At 38.6% G+C, this 21,298-nt stretch overlaps 1 protein-coding gene across 1 annotated transcript in view; it reads right to left on the bottom strand.

Moving 5' to 3' along the window:
- fstl5 (follistatin-like 5) overlaps positions 1 to 21,298 on the bottom strand; it is a 323,171-nt gene that overhangs the window by 145,169 nt on the left and 156,704 nt on the right. Inside the window, exons 5-6 of the mRNA XM_057850040.1 lie at positions 15,271 to 15,461; positions 11,250 to 11,370 (exon numbers count right to left, since the gene is read on the bottom strand). Coding sequence (XP_057706023.1) covers positions 11,250 to 11,370; positions 15,271 to 15,461 — 312 coding nt within the window. The remainder of the gene's footprint in view (positions 1 to 11,249; positions 11,371 to 15,270; positions 15,462 to 21,298) is intronic.

Genomic DNA, 21,298 nt, shown 5'->3' with positions numbered 1-21,298 from the left:
GTATTTGGCTGCATCCATCTTCCCGTCAATTTTAACCATCTTCCCTGTCCCTGCTGAAGAAAAGCAGGCCCAAACCATGATGCTGCCACCACCATGTTTGACAGTGGGGATGGTGTGTTCAGGGTGATGAGCTGTGTTGCTTTTACGCCAAACATATCGTTTTGCATTGTGGCCAAAAAGTTCAATTTTGGTTTCATCTGACCAGAGCACCTTCTTCCACATGTTTGGTGTGTCTCCCAGGTGGCTTGTGGCAAACTTTAAACGAGACTTTTTATGGATATCTTTGAGGAATGGCTTTCTTCTTGCCACTCTTCCATAAAGGCCAGATTTGTGCAGTGTACGACTGATTGTTGTCCTATGGACAGACTCTCCCACCTCAGCTGTAGATCTCTGCAGTTCATCCAGAGTGATCATGGGCCTCTTGGCTGCATCTCTGATCAGTTTTCTCCTTGTTTGAGAAGAAAGTTTGGAAGGACGGCCGGGTCTTGGTAGATTTGCAGTGGTCTGATGCTCCTTCCATTTCAATATGATGGCTTGCACAGTGCTCCTTGAGATGTTTAAAGCTTGGGAAATCTTTTTGTATCCAAATCCGGCTTTAAACTTCTCCACAACAGTATCTCGGACCTGCCTGGTGTGTTCCTTGGTTTTCATAATGCTCTCTGCACTTTAAACAGAACCCTGAGACTATCACAGAGCAGGTGCATTTATACGGAGATTTGATGACACACAGGTGGATTCTATTTATCATCATCGGTCATTTAGGACAACATTGGATCATTCAGAGATCCTCACTTAACTTCTGGAGTGAGTTTGCTGCACTGAAAGTAAAGGGGCCGAATAATATTGCACGCCCCACTTTTCAGTTTTTTATTTGTTAAAAAAGTTTAAATTGTCCAATAAATGTTGTTCCACTTCACGATTGTGTCCCACTTGTTGTTGATTCTTGACAAAAAAATTAAATTTCATATCTTTATGTTTGAAGCCTGAAATGTGGCGAAAGGTTGCAAGATTCAAGGGGGCCGAATACTTTTGCAAGGCACTGTACTTAGTCAACCACTAATTGTGCAAGTTCTCCCACTAGAGCAGTGATGTTTTGCAACTAATTACCAGTGTTATTAATCTTACTTTAAAAAAGTTATTAATTACAGTTACAAATTACTCCCAAAAAGTAATTGCGTTAGTAACTCAGTTACCTAGATGTAAGAGTAATTAGTTACTTGGCAAAGTAACTGGTGATAATTTTCATGTTTGTTTTTTTTTTCTTTACCCTAAATTTAACTAGACACAGAGGTATTGCGGATATTGTGATAACTAGATAGTAACCTTTGCTATGTGTGGAAGTCATTTAATGTTGTAAATCAACCATTAAAGTTGGTAAAATTGCTCCTGTTATTGCATTAGTTCCCTTGTGTCTACTTTTGATATGCAAGTTTCAAAACTATTTCATCATTTAAAGATAGATTAAAGTCAAGATTTTGCCGATTTAGGAGCATTTTAGATAAAAAGTTACTTAGGTTCGCTAGGAAGGTTCTCTACAACATACAGTGGGGAGAACAAGTATTTGTTACACTGCCAAACCCATTGGCAGTGTATCAAATACTTGTTCTCCCCACTGTAGCCTTCCGGAGAGGTCTACTGCTTTAAGATGGCGGCTGTTTACTAACGCATCTAGTTCTTTATTATACATGTTGCTAATGCAGCCGTGTCTGTCATTTGCATGTGGTTCTGTATATATGTGATATCTACCGAAGCATCATGTGGGCGTAGTTTGTAGGCTATCGGCTACAGTCAGGTATTATTGGAGCCACCTAGCATAGTAGCATCGCGTTTCCAACGGCGTCACCCACCCTTGCCTTCTCCCCACTCCTGCTCTGCTCTCTCATCTCCGTGAGTCCGTCTTTCACAGACTTTTCTCGCGTCAGTCAACCAACAGACTCAGTAACGGTAACGGCGTTGCCAAGATGAGAAAAGTAATTAATTAGATTACTCACTACTGAAGAAAATAACGCCGTTAGTAACGCCGTTATATTCTAACGCCGTTATTAACAACACTGCTAATTACTCTTACATTCAGGTAAGTTAGTCACTAATTTAATTGCTTTTTGGAGAAGTAATTTGCAACTGTAATTAATTACGTTTTTAAAGATTAACAACACTGGTCATAAAGATGCAGTCTGAGGAATGAAAATTGACTAAAGCGGCGATTGCATCGCTAAGTTCATTTTATCAATTGACCTTTTTAATTTGTAATTGGACAAACTCACTACCTTCAAGTCAAACTGAATTGCGAGCTAAAGTGCCATTAAGTGCAGCTATCAAAAGACATGATAGAAATTGCCAAAAGTGCCACATACAATCGTATCAACAGCCACTGTTAAATTTTAGTAATCATAATGTAGCTGAAGAGATTGATTGTGCTTTGATTGCACCAGGTTATATGTGACAATATTACCAATAAATTCATATTATTTTAAAAATTGAGTTTTATTTTTGTTTCATATTGCACGCTATATAAAACGTTGTCAGATTAGTCACCAATTTGTAAGTGCATACGTCACTATTTGTAAGATTGCCAACGGCCTCGGGTTGACAGGTATGGATATGTTTAGATATTTTTAACAAACTTACTAAAGACATACTGTTCATCGGTCGGTGAATTCAAATTTAAGCCGCAGAGTTCAAAGTCTGCGAAAAAAAGTAGCGACTTATAGTCCGAAAATTACAGTACTTGCCTACCCACCTTAATGTGGTAGTCCATCACTAAGCTGTTATTCAGTTATCATTACGTGTGTCATATCATGTAACTGATGAAAAGAGGTGACTGGTGGCTTCCTTCTGGAACATTGATCGTGGAGCTGCTTTGAATAATGCATGGCCATTAAAGCTCTCCGAAAGGTACGCTGAGGCCTTCTTGTCAAGGGAACGTTTTCGACAGGTCCCGTTATCATGTAACAATGTTGAAATTAAGTTGACGACAACGGTTAACATTTCGCAAAAGCGTCACCCCGCTTCTGTTATACCGCTCGTTCTTCCGTTGGCGCTGAGAAATTGCTTTGTATCCCCCATTCTGTGTCACTACTGCAGGATCTCTCTTTGAAAGAGGTCGTCATCCCGCCTCTGATAAAATATTACATTTACATTGAGTGTGAGAAGCGCTTCAGCCTGAGTGGGACAAGGAAAACACATTAGAGAGCTACTGCATATAAGAGTTTACTGGAACTCAGAAATTAAAATTGACAGGAAATGCTATTAATTGGTTTTGGCTTACGAAAAACAAACCTACAAGAATGTGTATCATTACATTATCTGTGGATATATTCCCCCTCCTTGGTTTTCAAATATACTCTTTTGTCTGCTTCTAAAACCCCTTTAACAGCATGATACAGACACTGTCCTTCATCCTAGTTTAGGGCGATTTCGATTGTGTCAAGTTCTTTTTGAAGAGTTCTTTTTTACCAGCCAAGCTGCTGCTCGTTGTGAAATGAGTTGAGTTCACTGCCACTATACAGAAGTCGTATCCGTTTTTATGGTCTAGTCAAGATAAAAATATTGTCTTACCTAAACAAGTTCAAACAAATTATGACCACTCGCCTCACTAGAAGTATAATCAGGCCAGAAACATGCGCACATGCCTTATACTGGCAAATTACAGGCAACAATAAGTCCGCAATGAATTAATCAGCCCTGAGATATAAATAAAATGAAATAAAATCGGGCTTTGAGAATCGTTGGCCTTACATCCTTCGAATATACCATAATTTCCCGAATATTACACGCACCTTCCCCCCCCCCCCAAATCAACTTGTAAAATCATGGTGCGCATTATAAACGGGTACATGGATGGAGACAGATGGGGTGTCAAAGATTAAAATTTTTAATCGAGTTAATTACAGCTTAAAAATTAATTAATCGTAATTACCGTAATTTTCGGACTACAAGTCGCACCTGAGTATAAGTCGATCCAGCCATAAAATGCCCAACGAAGAGATAAAAAACATATACAATCGCACCGGAGTATAAGTCGAATTTTGGGGGGAAATTTACTTGATAAAATCCAACACATTATTAATTATATAAAAATACAATAGAGAACAACATGCTAAATAAATGTACAGTGTACAGTGCATGAACAACGAAATGTGAATATACTGTCCTACGCTACGGCTCGGTCCTGGCTATACAGCGAACTCCCAAAAGACAATGCTGGACGTCCGTATAATTTGCTGAATCAATTTGGTCCTCGATAGCAAACAGGTTTGCATCAACGTAAATAAATGATAATTAGGTACTATTACAGTAATAAGTAACAGGTTAGCATGTGATCGCTATCATTAGCACATCGTTCAAACAACCACACAACTGGCTCTAAGTGTCCGATCGCTGGTGGAAAACACACAACAACAACAGAAAAGATGATACACGCAGGCGTTGCCTCTGTAGAGATAATTTAAAAGCATAAACAATGAAAGTAGGTTCGCAGCCGTCTTTTCTCTCTCGCTAACTCGCCCACTCACTCACTCAGAGCTACGTAGCTGTCCGTCTTCTTCTGGCGTGTGAGCACTCTTCTTCACGTAAACAAGTGCGAGTGCGCCCTCACGTGGGCGTGAAAGCGCCACAAACTAAATGGATCCATTTCAAGATAAAAAAAGTCAATAATACAATTGAACATACACTGCCAAAGGCAGAACGCGAACGTGGCCATTGCTATAAGAGTTATTCAGATAACTATAGCATAAGAACATGCTAACAACTTTACAAAACCATCAGTGTCACTGCAAAACACCAAAATATGATATGAAATTATATCATAATGTGTTAATAATTTCACACATAAGTCACTCCTGAGTATAAGTCGCACCCCCAGCCAAAATATGAAAAAAAAAACCCGCGACTTATACTCCGAAAAATACGGTAATCACAATTAATCGCAATTCAAACCATCTATAAAATATGCCATATTTTTCTGTAAATTATTGTTGGAATGGAAAGATAAGACACAAGATGGATATATACATTCAACATACGGTACATAAGTACTGTATTTGTTTATTATAACAATATATCAACAAGATGGCATTACCATTATTAACATTCTGTTAAAGCAATCCATGGATAGAAAAAATTGTAGTTCTTAAAAGATAAATGTTAGTACAAGTTATAGAAATTTTATATTAAAACCCCTCTTCATGTTTTCGTTTTAATAAAATTTGTAAAATTTTCAGTAAAAAAAAACTAGTAGCCCGCCATTGTTGATGTCAATAATTACTTACACAACGCTCATGGGTGCTGAAGCCTATAAAATCAGTCGCACCCAAGCGCCAGCAAAGGGTGGAAACACTTTCATTGTGCTGTCATTTCAATCTGTTTGAGCGGGGCATTTGTGTGTTAATTGTGTCAAATATTTTAACGTGATTAATTTAAAAAATTAATTATGGCCCGTTAACGCGATAATTTTGACAGCCCTAATGTCAAAATTATATATATATATATATATATATATATATATATATATGTATATATATATATATATATATATATATACTGGACTGTCTCAGGAAATTAGAATACACAATATTCTAATTTTTTGAGACAGTCCTGTGTATATATACAGGACTGTCTCAGGAAATTAGAATATTGTGTATTCTAATTTCCTGAGACATATTGTGTATTCTAATTTCCTGAGACAGTCCTGTATATATACACAGGACTGTCTCAAAAAATTAGAATATTGTGTATTCTAATTTCCTGAGACAGTCCAGTATATATATATATATATATATATATATACACATTTTTTTTTCTTGACACAGCCACGTTGTGTTGAAGAAACGTATGCGGCGATCCGTTGCCGACCATTACGGTATGTGACATCACCATTTTGTTTCGGTAATACTTCACTCTGATAGGCCGAATGATTTCGTCTGTGTTAAGCTCTGCTTTTTTCACTCGGGCAACTCGGACCATAACAAACGAAACAACACAGACTTCCTATGTCCGTCAACTATACCTGTCCCTCGGGAAACTCAAACCCAAATAACAATAGTTCCTATTGTTACTGTCGTGTCGACAGCGATGAGCTCTCTCGGATTTCCGACTTACGTTCTCACTTTCATTTTACCGTATCAATCCATGGAAGAAACATTTATTCATCATGATGAAACGAGCAAGTTATACAGCAGCCTTTAAAAGAAAAGTCACATCTGTTTTGTTTTCTCCTGGATTCTGGTAAGTTCAAGAAGTTATCAGATATTATTACCGTACATGTTGTCAGTTTACGGTAATGTTTTGAACTACCAATGTGCTATGCTTGTGCTGTGTTTCACCAGTCAGTAAAATGACATTTCTGTATCTGTACACGAGCTTTGTTTTCTTGTATTCTTCTATTTATTGGTGCTAAAATTAGGGTGCGCGTTATAAACGGGTACAATAATTTCCCCTTGATTTTACAAGTAAATTTGGGGTGCGCATTATACACGGGTGCGCCTTATATTTGGGAAATTATGGTATGTACCGTAATTTTCAGAATATAAGGCGCACCTGACTATAAGCCGACAGTCACCAAATTTGACACGAAAACGGCATTTGTTCATAGATAAGGCGCACTGGATTAGCCGCAGCTGTCCTCACTGTATTATCGAATAGTTACAGCAAAAAATATTAACCGATAACACTTTATTTGACAGCGGCCTCATAAAACTGTCATAAGAACAAATTAACCACCATCATTGCTTCAAGAAGCTTCATTTGGCCATCATTGCTCCCATGGGGGAGACAGTCAACCTCTGCTGGCACCTGCTGTCAACACTGTTGTTGTCCAACATGCCTCCAAGCATGCATTGCAGTGCTACAGATGTAAATAACAATCAAAATTCATGTTCTGTGCTAATTATTTCTTCAGTTACTATTTCAGTTGTTTCATTAATTGCTAGTTATGGTATTTAGTAACACTTTATTTGACAGTGACACCATAAGACTGTCATAAGACCATTACAATCATGACATGACACTGCTATGACCATGAATGAATCTTTATGACAGATGTCATTTTGTGTCATCCGGCAAATTATCTCTTTTGAATGGATGTAAAAGATGGACATAATGGAGTTAGTGAGACTTAATGACATCTGTCATAAGCATTACTTTATGCCCATGGCAGTGTCATTTCAAAATTATGACGGTCTTATGGCAGTGTTATGACCCCGCTGTCAAATAAAGTGTTGCCTATTAACCCAAATAAATCATCAAATAAGCCACACTCGACTATAAGACACAGGATTGAAAATGAGGGGAAAAAGTTATGGTAAGTCGATTCCGTACTGTATATAGCGACTTATTGTTGTCACAGCATCTATTCAAGGATGTTCCATGTGCAAACAGGAAATGGCATCTTCAAGGCAAAACTTCTTCTACATTGTTTGCAGCCTGATCCCAAATAACTTTTCTCATCCACAAATATAGTCGCAACTTCGGAAAAAATGAAATTGGCCACCCCTCCCCCCGGCCATTAAATGTGTCACACCGGCCAAATGTCAGAGGAGATCCCGTCAGAAGATATCAAGCCAGGCTGCAAAATGTCAGATGGGAAAAGGATTCATGAAAGCTATGACGATAGTGGAGGAGGAACAAAGAGCATGTACAAGTGGTGCACGCGTGTTTGTCTTAGCCGAGCACCTGTGTCGGCTTAATGACTTGTTGTTGTGTGACCTGCTTTCTTTTTGGCAAATACGAGGCTCTCAAACTCACTCGGCTTTCATCAGTCTGCCCCCGCTGGACCAAATCGAATACACTTTGATGTAAACATGTGAGGAACTCACCAACATTGTAGCTCACTGACATCGTAACTGAAGTAATGACCAATCGGCAACAAAAGTAACCAATGTAAGGAGTCGACATTGTAAATGACTGAAAGGGGCAAGACACACAGTGGGCGATATACATTTTTCACAATACATTTTCTATCGAACGAGCGCTAATAGGCAAAAATCGTCAACCTAGCGGTGTAGGGCAACACACGAGGTCAATGCATGTGAAATTTTGCGCACGTATATGTGAACGAACCCGTGGACCAGCAGCGCGATGTAAAAAAATAGGAAATGGTTCTATTTCTGTTGCCTGGCACTACAACCAATCAGCAACTGATTTATTGATCGACAAATCAACTGCGCAGACACTGGCCAATTTGGAAATTGACATCCACATGCCACGCATTGTCAACATGAGGAAAAGAAGACAAAAAAAAAAAAAACTCACAATATGGATATTTAATTTTTCTTTAGTATGTCTTGTAAGTTTGCGGTTCTTTACAAGTTTCAATGACTGTATAACAAAAAAAAAAAAAAAAAATTGTCCACATGGAGGAGCGTATCATTTTAGCATTGTGTGACCAGCACATATTTTATGACACCTCTCGGTAGGCGTGTCACGATAACAAATTTTAATAGGGCGATATATTGTCTCAAAAATTATTGCTATTAAGCGATATTATTATTATTTTTTTTTTTTTAACCAATTCAACAACTAATGTAGTGACAATACAGTTGTGGTCAAAAGTTTACATACACTTGTGAAGAACATAATGTCATGGCTCTCTTCAGTTTCCAGTTATTTCTACAACTCTGATTTTTCTCCGATAGAGTGATTGGAACGGATACTTCTTTGTCACAAAAAACATTCATGAAGTTTGGTTCTTTTATGACTTTATTATGGGTTAACAGAAAAAGTGATCAAATCTGCTGGGTCAAAAATATACATACATGGATCTGAAAAAGCGAATCATTGACTTGAACAAGTCAGGAAAGTCACTTGGAGCCATTTCAAAGCAGCTGCAGGTCCCAAGAGCAACAGTGCAAACAATTGTTTGTAAGTATAAAGTGCATGGCACTGTTTTGTCACTGCCACGATCAGAAAGAAAACGCAAGCTATCACCTGCTGCTGAGAGAAAATTGGTCAGGAAGGCGAAGATTCAACCGAGAATCACCAAAAAGCAGATCTGCCAAGAATTAGAAGCTGCTGGAACACAGGTGTCAGTGTCCACAGTCAAGCGTATTTTGCATCTCCATGGACTGAGAGGCTGCCGTGCAAGAAGGAAGCCCTTGCTCCAAAAGCGGCACCTTAAGGCTCGACTGAAGTTTGCTGCTGATCACATGGACAAAGATAAGACCTTATAGAGGAAAGTTCTGTGGTCAGACGAAAAAAAAATCGAGCTGTTTGGCCACAATGCCCAGCAATATGTTTGGAGGAGAAAAGGTGAGGCCTTTAACCCCAAGTACACCATGCCTACCGTCAAGCACGGTGGTGGTAGTATTATGCTGTGGGGCTGTTTTGCTGCCAATGCAACTGGTGCTTTACAGAGAGTAAATGGGATAATGAAGAAGGAGGATTACCTTCAAATTCTTCAAGATAACCTAACGTCATCAGCCTGAAGATTGGGTCTTGGGCGCAGTCGGGTGTTCCAACAGGACAATGACCCCAAACACACATCAAAAGTGGTAATGGAATGGCTAAATCAGGCTAGAATTAAGGTTTTCGAATGGCCTTCCCAAAGTCCTGACTTAAACACCATTGAGAACTTGTGGACAATGCTGAAGAAACAAGTCCATTTCAGAAAGCCATCAAATTTTACTGAACTGCACCAATTCTGTCAAGAGGAGTGGTCAAAGATTCAACCAGAAGCTTGCCAGAAGCTTGTGGATGGCTACCAAAAGCGCCTAATTGAAGTGAAAATGGCCAAGGGACATGTTACCAAATATTAGCGCTGCTGTACGTATATTTTTTACCCAGCAGATTTGATCACTTTTTTCTGTTCACCCATAATAAAGTCATAAAAGAACCAAACTTCATGAATGTTTTTTGTGACAAAGAAGTATCTGTTCCAATCACTCTATCAGAGAAAAATCAGAGTTGTAGAAATAACTGGAAACTCAAGAGAGCCATGACATTATGTTCTTCACAAGTGTATGTAAACTTTTGACCACAACTGTATATCCTAATAAATCACCCATTCAAATGCAATAAATTGTTCAAACTATTTTAAAAATAATACATTTTTCGAATTTTAAAATAGAATTTTCATCATCTGTGTCATTTTCAAGCTATTCTTATTGTGGAGTCTGAAGTATGTGAGATTAACTCTAGAAATCTTTTATTGACACATTGAAGATAACGTGCTTTTATTTTGAAATGTTCACCGGAAGTACTTTAGTTAAGCATCATTTTCAAATGCTGTAAACCAGCGATTTTTCATGTTTGAATTGTCACCTTTTAACCACCAATTTTGCGTTTTGGAGAAGATTGCCAATGTTTTACAGCAGGCTAAAGTAGTTAGTACATTATCTTTTTTCTATTAGCTTCAATGTAGCAATGCTAAAGTTTAACAATGTTTAATATGGATTGTGCTTCCTTATTTTGTATGTCTGAACTTTAATTCTACCGTGTGTTGATGGCCAATAAATATCTGTGAAAGGAAGCCGAGTCTCATATGCAATCAACACGCACGGGTGCCGAGTGCACACGCAAACTGGGAAAATTACCGCCCTCATTTTTATTCACCGTGCGATAAATGGACTTATAGCATATTGTGACAGGCTTACCTCTCGGCATGATTTCCAAGACGTAAATAACACATTTCCTCCATTGACCATTCTAGTTTTTAAGATGGGGTGGATCCAGAGTCGTTTCATTTTTCTTTTTTTTTTTTAATATGTATAAAAGCAAGGTTAAAATCAGTATCTCCATTAATTCCAACAAAACCTTCAGTCCCCGCATGCTTGCAATTGGAAAAGACCACAAATTTTAAAATTCCCTCCAAATTCATAGCTGATCAGAGACGAGGTGCACAAGCAGAGGGTTGTGTGTGTCGCTTGCCGCTGTAGTCGCATCGCACCCCATGTGTTGGCTTTGAGCTCAACGGTGACGGCTTTCGCATTTTGACATCGCTCATCGCCTCGCGTGTCTTGCCCCCAATGCTGAAACATTGAAAATCCAGTCAAAAATGGCTTCTTGCCTCCCAGCCCTTGTCACTGGCGTCCACAAAGTCTTAAATCATTGACTTCCATCCAACTGCGAGACGTTGGAAAAGTATAATTGCTCACTCTCCCAATTCAAATGAATCAGATGTCTATTGCTATTAATGGCAACCAGTGAGGGCTAAATACAACCCCATTAGGACAAAGAATTTGTTTAGACATCATCGTCCAATTCTAAGACTTAATGATCTTGTCATTGTAACAGAGGAAACATGTACATCCTACCGAAGGCAGTGTAGAATTCTTCCTTGGTAAGGCGCTGGTCATCGTCGAGGTCATTATATTTGAGCAGATCCAACACTGAACACTCGCCGACATCCTTAGACAGACCCTGGTGCTTGGATACCTTGCGAGAGACAGTTATGACGGCAGCTTAGTTTAAGTGGCGATTGGGTGAATAACATCTTTATGATAAGACTCATGAGCATGGTAGTGGGGGGAAAAGTGGACCTAACTACCCAGCGGCTAAGGAGTTAATTAATCGGCCCTTATACCAAATATCAAAAATTGAGCTCCGAGGATCGATAAATACTGGCCCATCCTACGTAGCTACAGTGGGGCAAATAAGTATTTAGTCAACCACCAATTGTGCAAGTTCTCCTGCTTGAAAAGATTAGAGAGGCCTGTAATTGTCATCATGGGTAAACCTCAACCATGAGAGAAAGAATGTGGAAAAAAAAAACAGAAAATCACATTGTTTGATTTTTAAAGAATTTATTTCCAAATTACAGTGGAAAATAATTATTTGGTCACCTACAAACAAGCAAGATTTCTGGCTGTCAAAGAGGTCTAACTTCTTCTAACGAGGTCTAACGAGGCTCCACTCGTTACCTGTATTAATGGCACCTGTTTTAACTCATTATCGGTATGGAAGACACCTGTCCACAAGCTCAGTCAGTCACACTCCAAACTCCACTATGGCCAAGACCAAAGAGCTGTCGAAGGACACCAGAGACAAAATTGTAGACCTGCACCAGGCTGGGAAGACTGAATCTGCAATAGGTAAAACGCTTGGTGTAAAGAAATCAACTGTGGGAGCAATTACTAGAAAATGGAAGACATACAAGACCACTGATAATCTCCCTCGAGTTGGGCTCCATGCAAGATCTCACCCCGTGGCGTCACAATGATAACAAGAACGGTGAGCAAAAATCCCAGAACCACACGGGGGACCTAGTGAATAACCTACAGAGAGCTGGGACCACGGTAACAAAGGTTACTATCAGTAACACAATGCGCCGCCAGGGACTCAAATCCTGCACTGCCAGACGTGTCCCCCTGCTGAAGCCAATACACGTCCAGGCCCGTCTGCGGTTCGCTAGAGAGCATTTGGATGATCCAGAAGAGGACTGGGAGAATGTGTTATGGTCAGATTAAACCAAAACAGAACTTTTTGGTAGAAACACAGGTTCTCGTGTTTGGAGGAGAAAAAATACTGAATTGCATCTGAAGAACACCATACCCACTGTGAAGCATGGGGGTGGAAACATAATGCTTTGGGGCTGTTTATCTGCAAAGGGACCAGGACAACTGATCTGTGTAAAGGAACGAATGAATGGGGCCATGTATCAAGAGATTTTGAGTGAAAATCTCCTTCCATCAGCAACGGCATTGAAGATGAGAGGTGGCTGGGTCTTTCAGCACGACAATGATCCCAAACACAGCCAGGGCAACAAAGGAGTGGCTTTGTAAGAAGCATTTCAAGGTCCTGGAGTGGCCTAGCCAGTCTCCAGATCTCAACCCCATAGAAAATCTGTGGAGGGAGTTGAAAGTCCGAGTTGCCCAATGACAGCCCCAAAACATCACTGCTCTAGAGGAGATCTGCATGGAGGAATGGGCCAAAATACCAGCAACAGTGTGTGAAAAGCTTGTGAAGAGTTACAGAAAACTTTTGGCCTCCGTTATTGCCAACAAAGGGTACATAACAAAGTACTGAGATGAACTTTTGGTATTGTCAAAATACTTATTTTCCACCATGATTTGCAAATAAATTCTTTAAAAATCAAACAATGAGATTTTCTGTTTTTTTTTTTTTTCTCCACATTCTGTCTCTCATGGTTGAGGTTTACCCTTGTTGACAATTACAGGCCTCTCTCATATTTTCAAGTGGGAGAACTTGCACAATTAGTGGTTGACTAAATACTTATTTGCCCCACTGTACCGAGTTTCAAGATAATGGGTCCAGGAATGATGAAGGAGTAGGACTTCAAATTTCGATTCCCCCAACAGAACAATAACAACAACAACTACTTGAGTGGTGCCTTGACAGCCTTTCAGCATGTACAAATATTAGTGTCAGTTATTCTTGAAATGTCTTTTCAAAAATAGCTTATTTTGGGGGGGGGGATTCTGCGCTAAAAGGTTTTTCGAAAATTTATTCTGCTCATAACCAAAGGATATAAAAAATAATGAGACGAGAAGAAGTGAACTTAAGATTCATGTAACCATAGAAGACATATTCTTTGACTAAGGCTGCAACTATCGATCATTGCATAATCCATTAATTGGACGATTAATTAAACGAATAATCAGATAAATGTCACTTTTTGCAGTTACCTCCACAATTTAGGTATGTTGTACGTAACAATGAAAACAAAATTGATGACTATTTCCTTCAAAAATAATATTTAATTACAGCTTCCTGACTTAAATGTAGTCTACAACTGTACTGTTTTAAGTACATAACACTTGTTCAAGTTTTAAATAAAGGTTCTGAGTAAAAAAAAAATTAAAAAGTGCTGCTGATTGACTTTCTTCTTGTGGGCAAAGCGCTGATATAAATTGTGTCAATGACTCATTAATTTTTTTAAACAAACTAAACAAAAATTTTCTAATAAGGATGAGGCAGACTGCAATGAATCAGTTTTCTTTATCAAACAGTTGTTCACAAATACAATCCAAATCCAATTTCAAAGCACACTCTCTTGTATGACAATTTACAGTTTGAATGGAAGCTTGTGTTGAGAGGAAACTCTAAACTGTTATATAAATGGGTTTATGTGTATGGTTTCATTATAAAAAGAAATGAGACAACTTGACTAACAATAACTCAGCACTCAAGACACTGATTAGCATAATCTCTAACTAGCTTAGCGCTCCGTGCTAAGTAGTAATGTCTCCTCAACAAAGAATACAAACAATACAATTGGCTTCATCTACTCACTTCTGACAGAGGCACACTGGATCTTACAACACAAAATACGTAATATTATTGATTCAGCAACCCAACCTGAGTGTAACAGTGAACTCTCTCTCCCTCGCTGTAATTACTGTGCACGCAGCCACATATTACACGCACACAAGGACCCAAACGGGACTGCTCAGAGCTGCCGGCAAAAATCGATCATCATATTACTTGTCAACTAATTTATTATTCGATTTAATCGAAGAGTTGTTGCTGGCTTATTTGTGGCATTTGAAAAATCAGTCAAAATCATGGAAATGACCTGTTCAGAAGGTCAAAAATCTTGTGAAAAAAATAGCTGGCAAGGAATGATAATCTTTTTCATGAAATTTAAATTTTTTGGAAGGGGTCTGGATATTGATGACAAAAACTGAGATTAACTCGAACATATGGGACATTCAGGAGCCAGAATTTTTTGCTACACCCCTGATTGGGCTCATCCACCTTTGAAAGCGTATCTACAGTATTTTTTTTAGTTATCGCTCGGTGAGAAACATAGCAAAGCAGCTATCCAGAAAAGTGACACATTTAACCAGCGTCATAACTAACTAAATTATAGTGACAATAATTATCTCCTTCCAGAGATTTAACAGATGTTCTTCGCTGTTAATCATCGACACCAAGACACATCATTGTGCTACTTAATCTCATTTCGAGGTGAAATACAAAGCGAGAAAAAAAACATCAAGGAGGCTTGTCAAGGACGTCTTCAAAGTTACATGGAGAAAAAAAACACCCTCCATTTACACATCATGTTTTGACGTTGCATTTGCCTTCACACACGTTTACTCCTTGCGTGCTGTCATCAGGCACAGTGTGTGAATGCAAAAACATGTAAAAATATGTTAATAATACTATGATGAGTTGTCAAAGCCGGCAGACGATTAAGGCACTTTGAACTCCAGCCGGATTGCTTGAAAAGGGATCTGAAGAGGTGTTCTGACCCTATTCTAAACCCTCAAAAAATTCAATAACCTCCTTTGTAACCATTCCAAAAAAGTTTTTTCTAACCCCTCAAAAAAACAAAAATATAATTATGTGGATGAGATGCTTACCACTTACCTTTGAAAGCTCGCTTGTTGATATTTGTCCATTGCCATCCGCATCGAAATTTCGGAACATGGCGTCGACCAACTGTTTCCTGGCGCCCATGTTGTCCTCGTGAATCCTCTTTGTTACCATGTGTCTTTTGTCATATGCCTCCAAGACTTTGGTCTTGAGACGCCGATAGTCGCTCAGTCTGCAGCTATCACCTGGAAGCAGCAAATAAGATGAAACTTTAACTTTTAAGCAGTCTAATAGGAATTACGGATGTCGTGATCACATATTTTTGCATTTTAGTCAGCAGATTGTGAAGGTCTTCGGTACAGAGACGTGATCAGATGCCTCGAAAATGTATTAGGGACAGGAAAAAAACAAAAATTACATTCAAATATCTCATCAACTTTATTGTCAACAAAATTTCATTCCAGGTTTAGCCCAACTGTCCCGGTCGTGCTGAACAACATCACATAGTACAGTTGGGGTTGGGGTTGGTGGGGGTTACCGGTCGAGCTGCCTGCCAGATCGCTATGGAGAGTAGGGGTGCGACAGTTTATCGAAAATGTGATTCTTCGCGATACTTTGTATCCCAAAAGGTTATTGATATGCTCCTGCCGAGAATCGATATACAGTGATTCCTCGCTACTTCGCGCTTCAAACTTAGCGCCCTCAGTCCATCGCGGATTTTTTTGCAATTAAAAAAAAATAAGAGCTGTCACGAGCTCATCGCGAAGTCTCACTCTCACTCCCTCCTTCCCTCCCTCTCCCTTGCTCTTTTATTTGTCAGGTCGTGGACTGGAGTTGCTTTTTAACTCATTTGCTCCCAAAAACGTATAAATACATTCTATTTTTAATTTTTCAGTGTTCCAACAACGTATTTATACGTCTTTTACATTTTTTTTTTTTTTTTCAAGATGCATCTCTAGGTTCTGACAAGATGCATCTCTAGGTTCTGATTAGGGGTGTGACAAAATATCGAAATTGTGATATATCAGACATGTCCAAAGTCCGGCCCGGAGGCCAAATGCGGCCCGTGGTCAAATTTCATCCGGCCCCCAGCCTCTGTCATAAAATCAATAACTTCTGGCCCGCACACAAACTTAATAAATTGGTCAGCGGTACTGCTACAAGCATATGAAGTAGCTTAACTAAAAATTAAGAAATAGCTTAACACTAAATGCTGCTCCTCATTTACCCACTAAAAGGCAGCAGCACTCTAAGCAAGATTACCATGTGTGACCCTTTACTCTCAATTTTCTAAAATGACGACAATCAACAACAACAAAAAAGTAGACTGAAACGGCCGGCGCTTCAAGGATAGGTGGAAATTGGACTATTTCTTCACTAAAATACGCAACAATTGTGTCTGCCTCATTTGCAAAGAGACAGTCGCTGTTTTTAAAAAGTTCAATATGAGGCGATATTACCAAACAAGACACACTGACATGTACGACAAGATTACAGGGAAGATACGTAGCGAGAAACTGAAGCTAGTTTAATTTCTCAGCAGCAGTATTTCGCAAGTGCCCGAGAGTCGAAAAAGAACTCCACAAAGGGTAGTTGCAAAATTGTTGAAATTATTTTTTTTTTAAAATAAAGCAAATGTGACACACAGAATGGCTTGCTAAAATTTGCTTAAATATATTTTTTTACGTAAAGGACGTCAGACAAGGTCGGCCCCCCACATTTTTACTACACCAAATCTGGCCCCCTATGCAACAAGTTTGGACACCCCTGTGATATATCGTGATACTTTGTATCCCAAAAGGTTATCGATATGCTCCTGTCAAGAATCGAGATATCGTTTTAAAAAGGTGTCAATGTTTGAAAAAAAAAAAAGAACCATCAAGTTGCTACCAATATCTTCCACCATAATAGTGTCTCAGTTAACTCTAAGGCTGCCATTGACGGTGCTCGAAGCCCAATCCATTTAGACGGGGAACGTTCGTTCATTCAAAGCCAGACCATTCACAGTCATTCGGTCCGATTTTCGGGGCATTTACAGGTCACTTGCTGTTCATTTTAGGGCATTTACAGGTCATTTCCTCAGGGTCCCCCCAGGATTGATAAATCTAAATTCAAGACTTTTAAGACCTTTTTTAATGCCATTTCAACTGAAAATTAATACTTTTCTCGCACCCATTATTTAGATAATATTGAATCATATTTAAAAAAATAAAGCACTGAACAACAAATTTAACCTCAATTACTAAGTGTGTTTGACAAAAGAATGCACATTTACTGAAGATACAATTAAAAGACATTTAAATATAAGGTCTTTCAGATTTTTTTTTTCCCAGGATAAAATGGATTTTACACTCTTTTTGTAAAGCAACTTTAACTTTACAAATTACATTTGCAATACAACAGGTTTCCCTTTTAAGAGGACCTAGTCAAGGTGGTAGGTTGGTGATTGTCAAGTTGGTCACCTTAACTGTAAAGTGCTTGGGAAAATCTTGCAATTGGCAGTGAGTTTAAAAAAACAGCCACTAAATGGCAGTAGTTTACCATTAATTACCACAAAATTCCCTCGGTAACTGTTTTTTTCTAATCACATTACAAGAAATATACAAAACACGTTAATCCTTTGTTAGCTATTGAAGACCTTTCTTTTAATTGGATAGAGAAAATCCATACTCTTATTCAATCAAGAAAAACATTTAAATATACCAGGAGTTGTGTTACTATCACCTACATTATAATTTGCCTATCACCATGCCATGTTATTCAGATCAATGTTACCCCGCACTCGTTCCAATAATAGTGTCAACCGTGTTGTGTGTCTGAGGGTGATGGTGGATCTACGACTCCGGTTTATCCATGCTAAGGCTAGTGCACCTGCCAATACCCCATTGACCATGGCTAACTCGAGTTAAAACTACGAAATTCACATTCATTCGAAAGGCAAACCGTGCAGAAATACATTATTGCATCTAACACATTTTAACTGGAGAAATTGGCAACTTACTTTGAAATGTTAAGCAGGTCCACTGCCTTCACATGACCCATAAACTGCGACCCAAAGTATCTGGATGCGACTTGGTCGCCGATCCAATACCTCACATGCTGGTCCAACTGTTTGGACTTGGTTGTCTTGTTGAGGCTTTCGTTGAACATAATAAGGCATCTGAGCAGTTCCTTACGTTAGCACAAAGTACTGTGCGATCGCCTGCTGTTGTGATGTTGATGCTAATGATGCTAACAGCGCGCACGCACGAGGTGCATTATGATTTGTAGAGCAGTGCAGTGCATCGTAAAAATTCTACGCGTCATCTTCGTTATGGATTTAAAAAAAACAAACTTCGTCACGGATATAATTTCGGTTGCACTGAGATGTTCTTCAAAATTAAAACCACAGTGAAAAAATTCCAGACTTACGACAGCTAATTTAATACTTTTAATACCTTTAATAATGGAAAACTAAATTCAATGCTTTTTTAAATACTTTTAATAACCCGCGGGTACTCTGTTCCTATTGAGTTTGAGTAACTGCCGATTTATTTGGGTGAGTCCCAGGTCACTTCCTGTTCTGTAACTCAAAATAAACAGGAAGTGACCCATAAAATACCCCAAAATCAACAGGAAGTAACTGAAAATCAACAGGGCAATGACCTCAAATGGCCCAAAATTACCTCATTGCCTGGCATTGGTTGCCACTGACGGCTATAGACGTTCAATCCGTTTGAAGTGGGAGGGATGGCAGCGAATGAACATTCGTTCATTCACTGCCACCCTCCCAGTTCAAATGGATTGGACGTCTACTAGTGATAAACACACAGCCAAAGGATGAAAATTGTGTTTTTCTGTTTATTAGTTGTTTGTAAAAATTCCTAGAATGATTTCCTGACCACTGTATCGCCATATCGTCAGATCATCGTTATCGTGAGCTTTGTATCGCAAATCGCATCGCATCGCGAGGTACCAAGAGGTTCCCACTCCTAGTTCTGATGCACCTAAACTGCCATGCACAATGCTCAAAACCCATTTTAAAGCAATAAAACTGGCCACTGGAGGGCAGTAGCGCATTTTGTAATAACTCATCTCGGACCAAGAAAGGAAGTGAAGAAAAATAGTCAGGAAACGGAAGTTGGAGGGATCTTGTGAAGACGCGTGAGAAAAAGGTGGAGAACGATCAGGAAAAAAATGCAAACGACACTGGAGGAGTGTTTTGAAAAGAAAACGAAACCATCGTCAAAGAAGGATTCAAAAAAATCTATCTTGATGAGAGAGACGGTGATGAGAGAGAAGTTCACCCTGTCTGCCGAGACGGCCACAATATATATATATATATATATATATATATATATATATATTTTTTTTTTAATTAAATCGTTTTCTAATTGTATTTAATGTTACAGACAAAATGTCTTACACTCACCCAGAGTCTTTAGTTTTGGCTTAAAGTAGGGCTATCAAATTTATCCCGTTAACGGCGGTAATTAATTTTTTAAAAAATTCATCACGTTAAAATATTCAACGCAATTAACGCATGCGCTGCACGACCTACTCACGCATTGTCACGTTCAATCTATAATGGCACTGTTTTACCTATATATAGAGCTAAAAGGCAGAGTGAAATGAGTAGAGTGAATTTTGGCAGTCTATGGAACCATTTTTTAATTGGCTAAAGCCTTACAATCCCTCTCTCAACAATTAGAAATATCGTGGGAAGCAATGTGGGGAAGCAAGGTGGTAGTTGATCTTTTTCTTAACAACTTATGTTACTTCCCAACGCAGAGAAGATATATCAATTGGTGCCACTATGCACAGTCATGGTTGCACTTCCCATCATGCATTTGGGCAGAAATGGCTACAGTATCATTTACCGAAAGCGCAACAAATACACTAGATGGCAATATTTAGTCACAATATACAAAGTCACATTTATCCTGTAAGAATTACAAGTCTTTCTATCTGTGGATCCCTCTCACAGAAAGAATGTTAATAATGTAAATGCCATCTTGAGGATTTATTGTCATAATAAACAAATACAGTACTTATGTACTGTATGTTGAATGTATATATTCGTCCGAGTTTTATTCATTTTTTTCTTAATGCATTCCCAAAATGTATATGATTGGGAAAAATTATCGGGAATGATTGGAATTGAATCGGGAGAAAAAAAAAAGCAATCTGATCGGGAAATATCGGGATCGGCAGATACTCAAATTAAAACGATCGGAATCGGATCGGGAGCAAAAAAACATGATCGGAACAACCCTAGTCACTCTATTCTTACCTGATCAAGCCCATTCCGATCAAATAATTTTTCCGAACAAGAGAGGTGGTTTATGTCGATTTATTTTTTAAACTGAAAAAAAAAAGGTAAGGTAGCGAAAGACGTGGTGGGTGCAAGACTGAACTGGTCTGCAGCCGAGGCAAGCACGTTGCTGGAAATACTGAAAGATTAATCTTAAAAGACTTGACGTTCGAAAAATACGCAAAGTAATGCTAATGTTTGAAGTAAAAATAGTAAGTGCAATGTTTTCTTGATATTGAAGTTGGTATGGTTTTTTCTTCTCCTACTTTTTGAGTAGGTTTGGTCAATCTGCATATGCTAGAATAATTTGTTTCGAAAGTAAATTTGATGCCCAGATCAGTATTTTTAATGTCCATTAAAACAGTGCATCTGACCATAATTTTAATATGAACTTAGATCGGGTCAAAGAATTTTCGTCAATGTAAATGTAGTAGGGCTGCAGCTATCGATTATTTTAGTAGTCAATTAATCGATGAACTAGTTAGTTCGAATAATCGAGTAATCGGATAAGGAACATGAAAAATTAAAATACCCGAGCTTAGCCTCAAACGGTATAAAAAACAAACAAAAAGATCTATATACAACACAAGCACAATTGGCTAACTTACATAGCAAAAGTCCGCTAGCTTAAATGCTACAAAATGCTAACTTTTTTATTTTTTTTTTAAGCAATGATCTTAACAAATGGTTCAGACATATATTCCCACAAAAACGGCTGGATACACCTATAAACTAAATTGTGAATGCATTAAAAAACATTACCTCAAACAAAAACAGCTTACGTTGGTC

Source organism: Corythoichthys intestinalis, chromosome 11 (assembly GCF_030265065.1).
Source record: "Corythoichthys intestinalis isolate RoL2023-P3 chromosome 11, ASM3026506v1, whole genome shotgun sequence".
NCBI classification, from domain to species: Eukaryota; Metazoa; Chordata; class Actinopteri; order Syngnathiformes; family Syngnathidae; genus Corythoichthys; species Corythoichthys intestinalis.
This window is presented reverse-complemented; position numbering and strand designations above follow the sequence as displayed.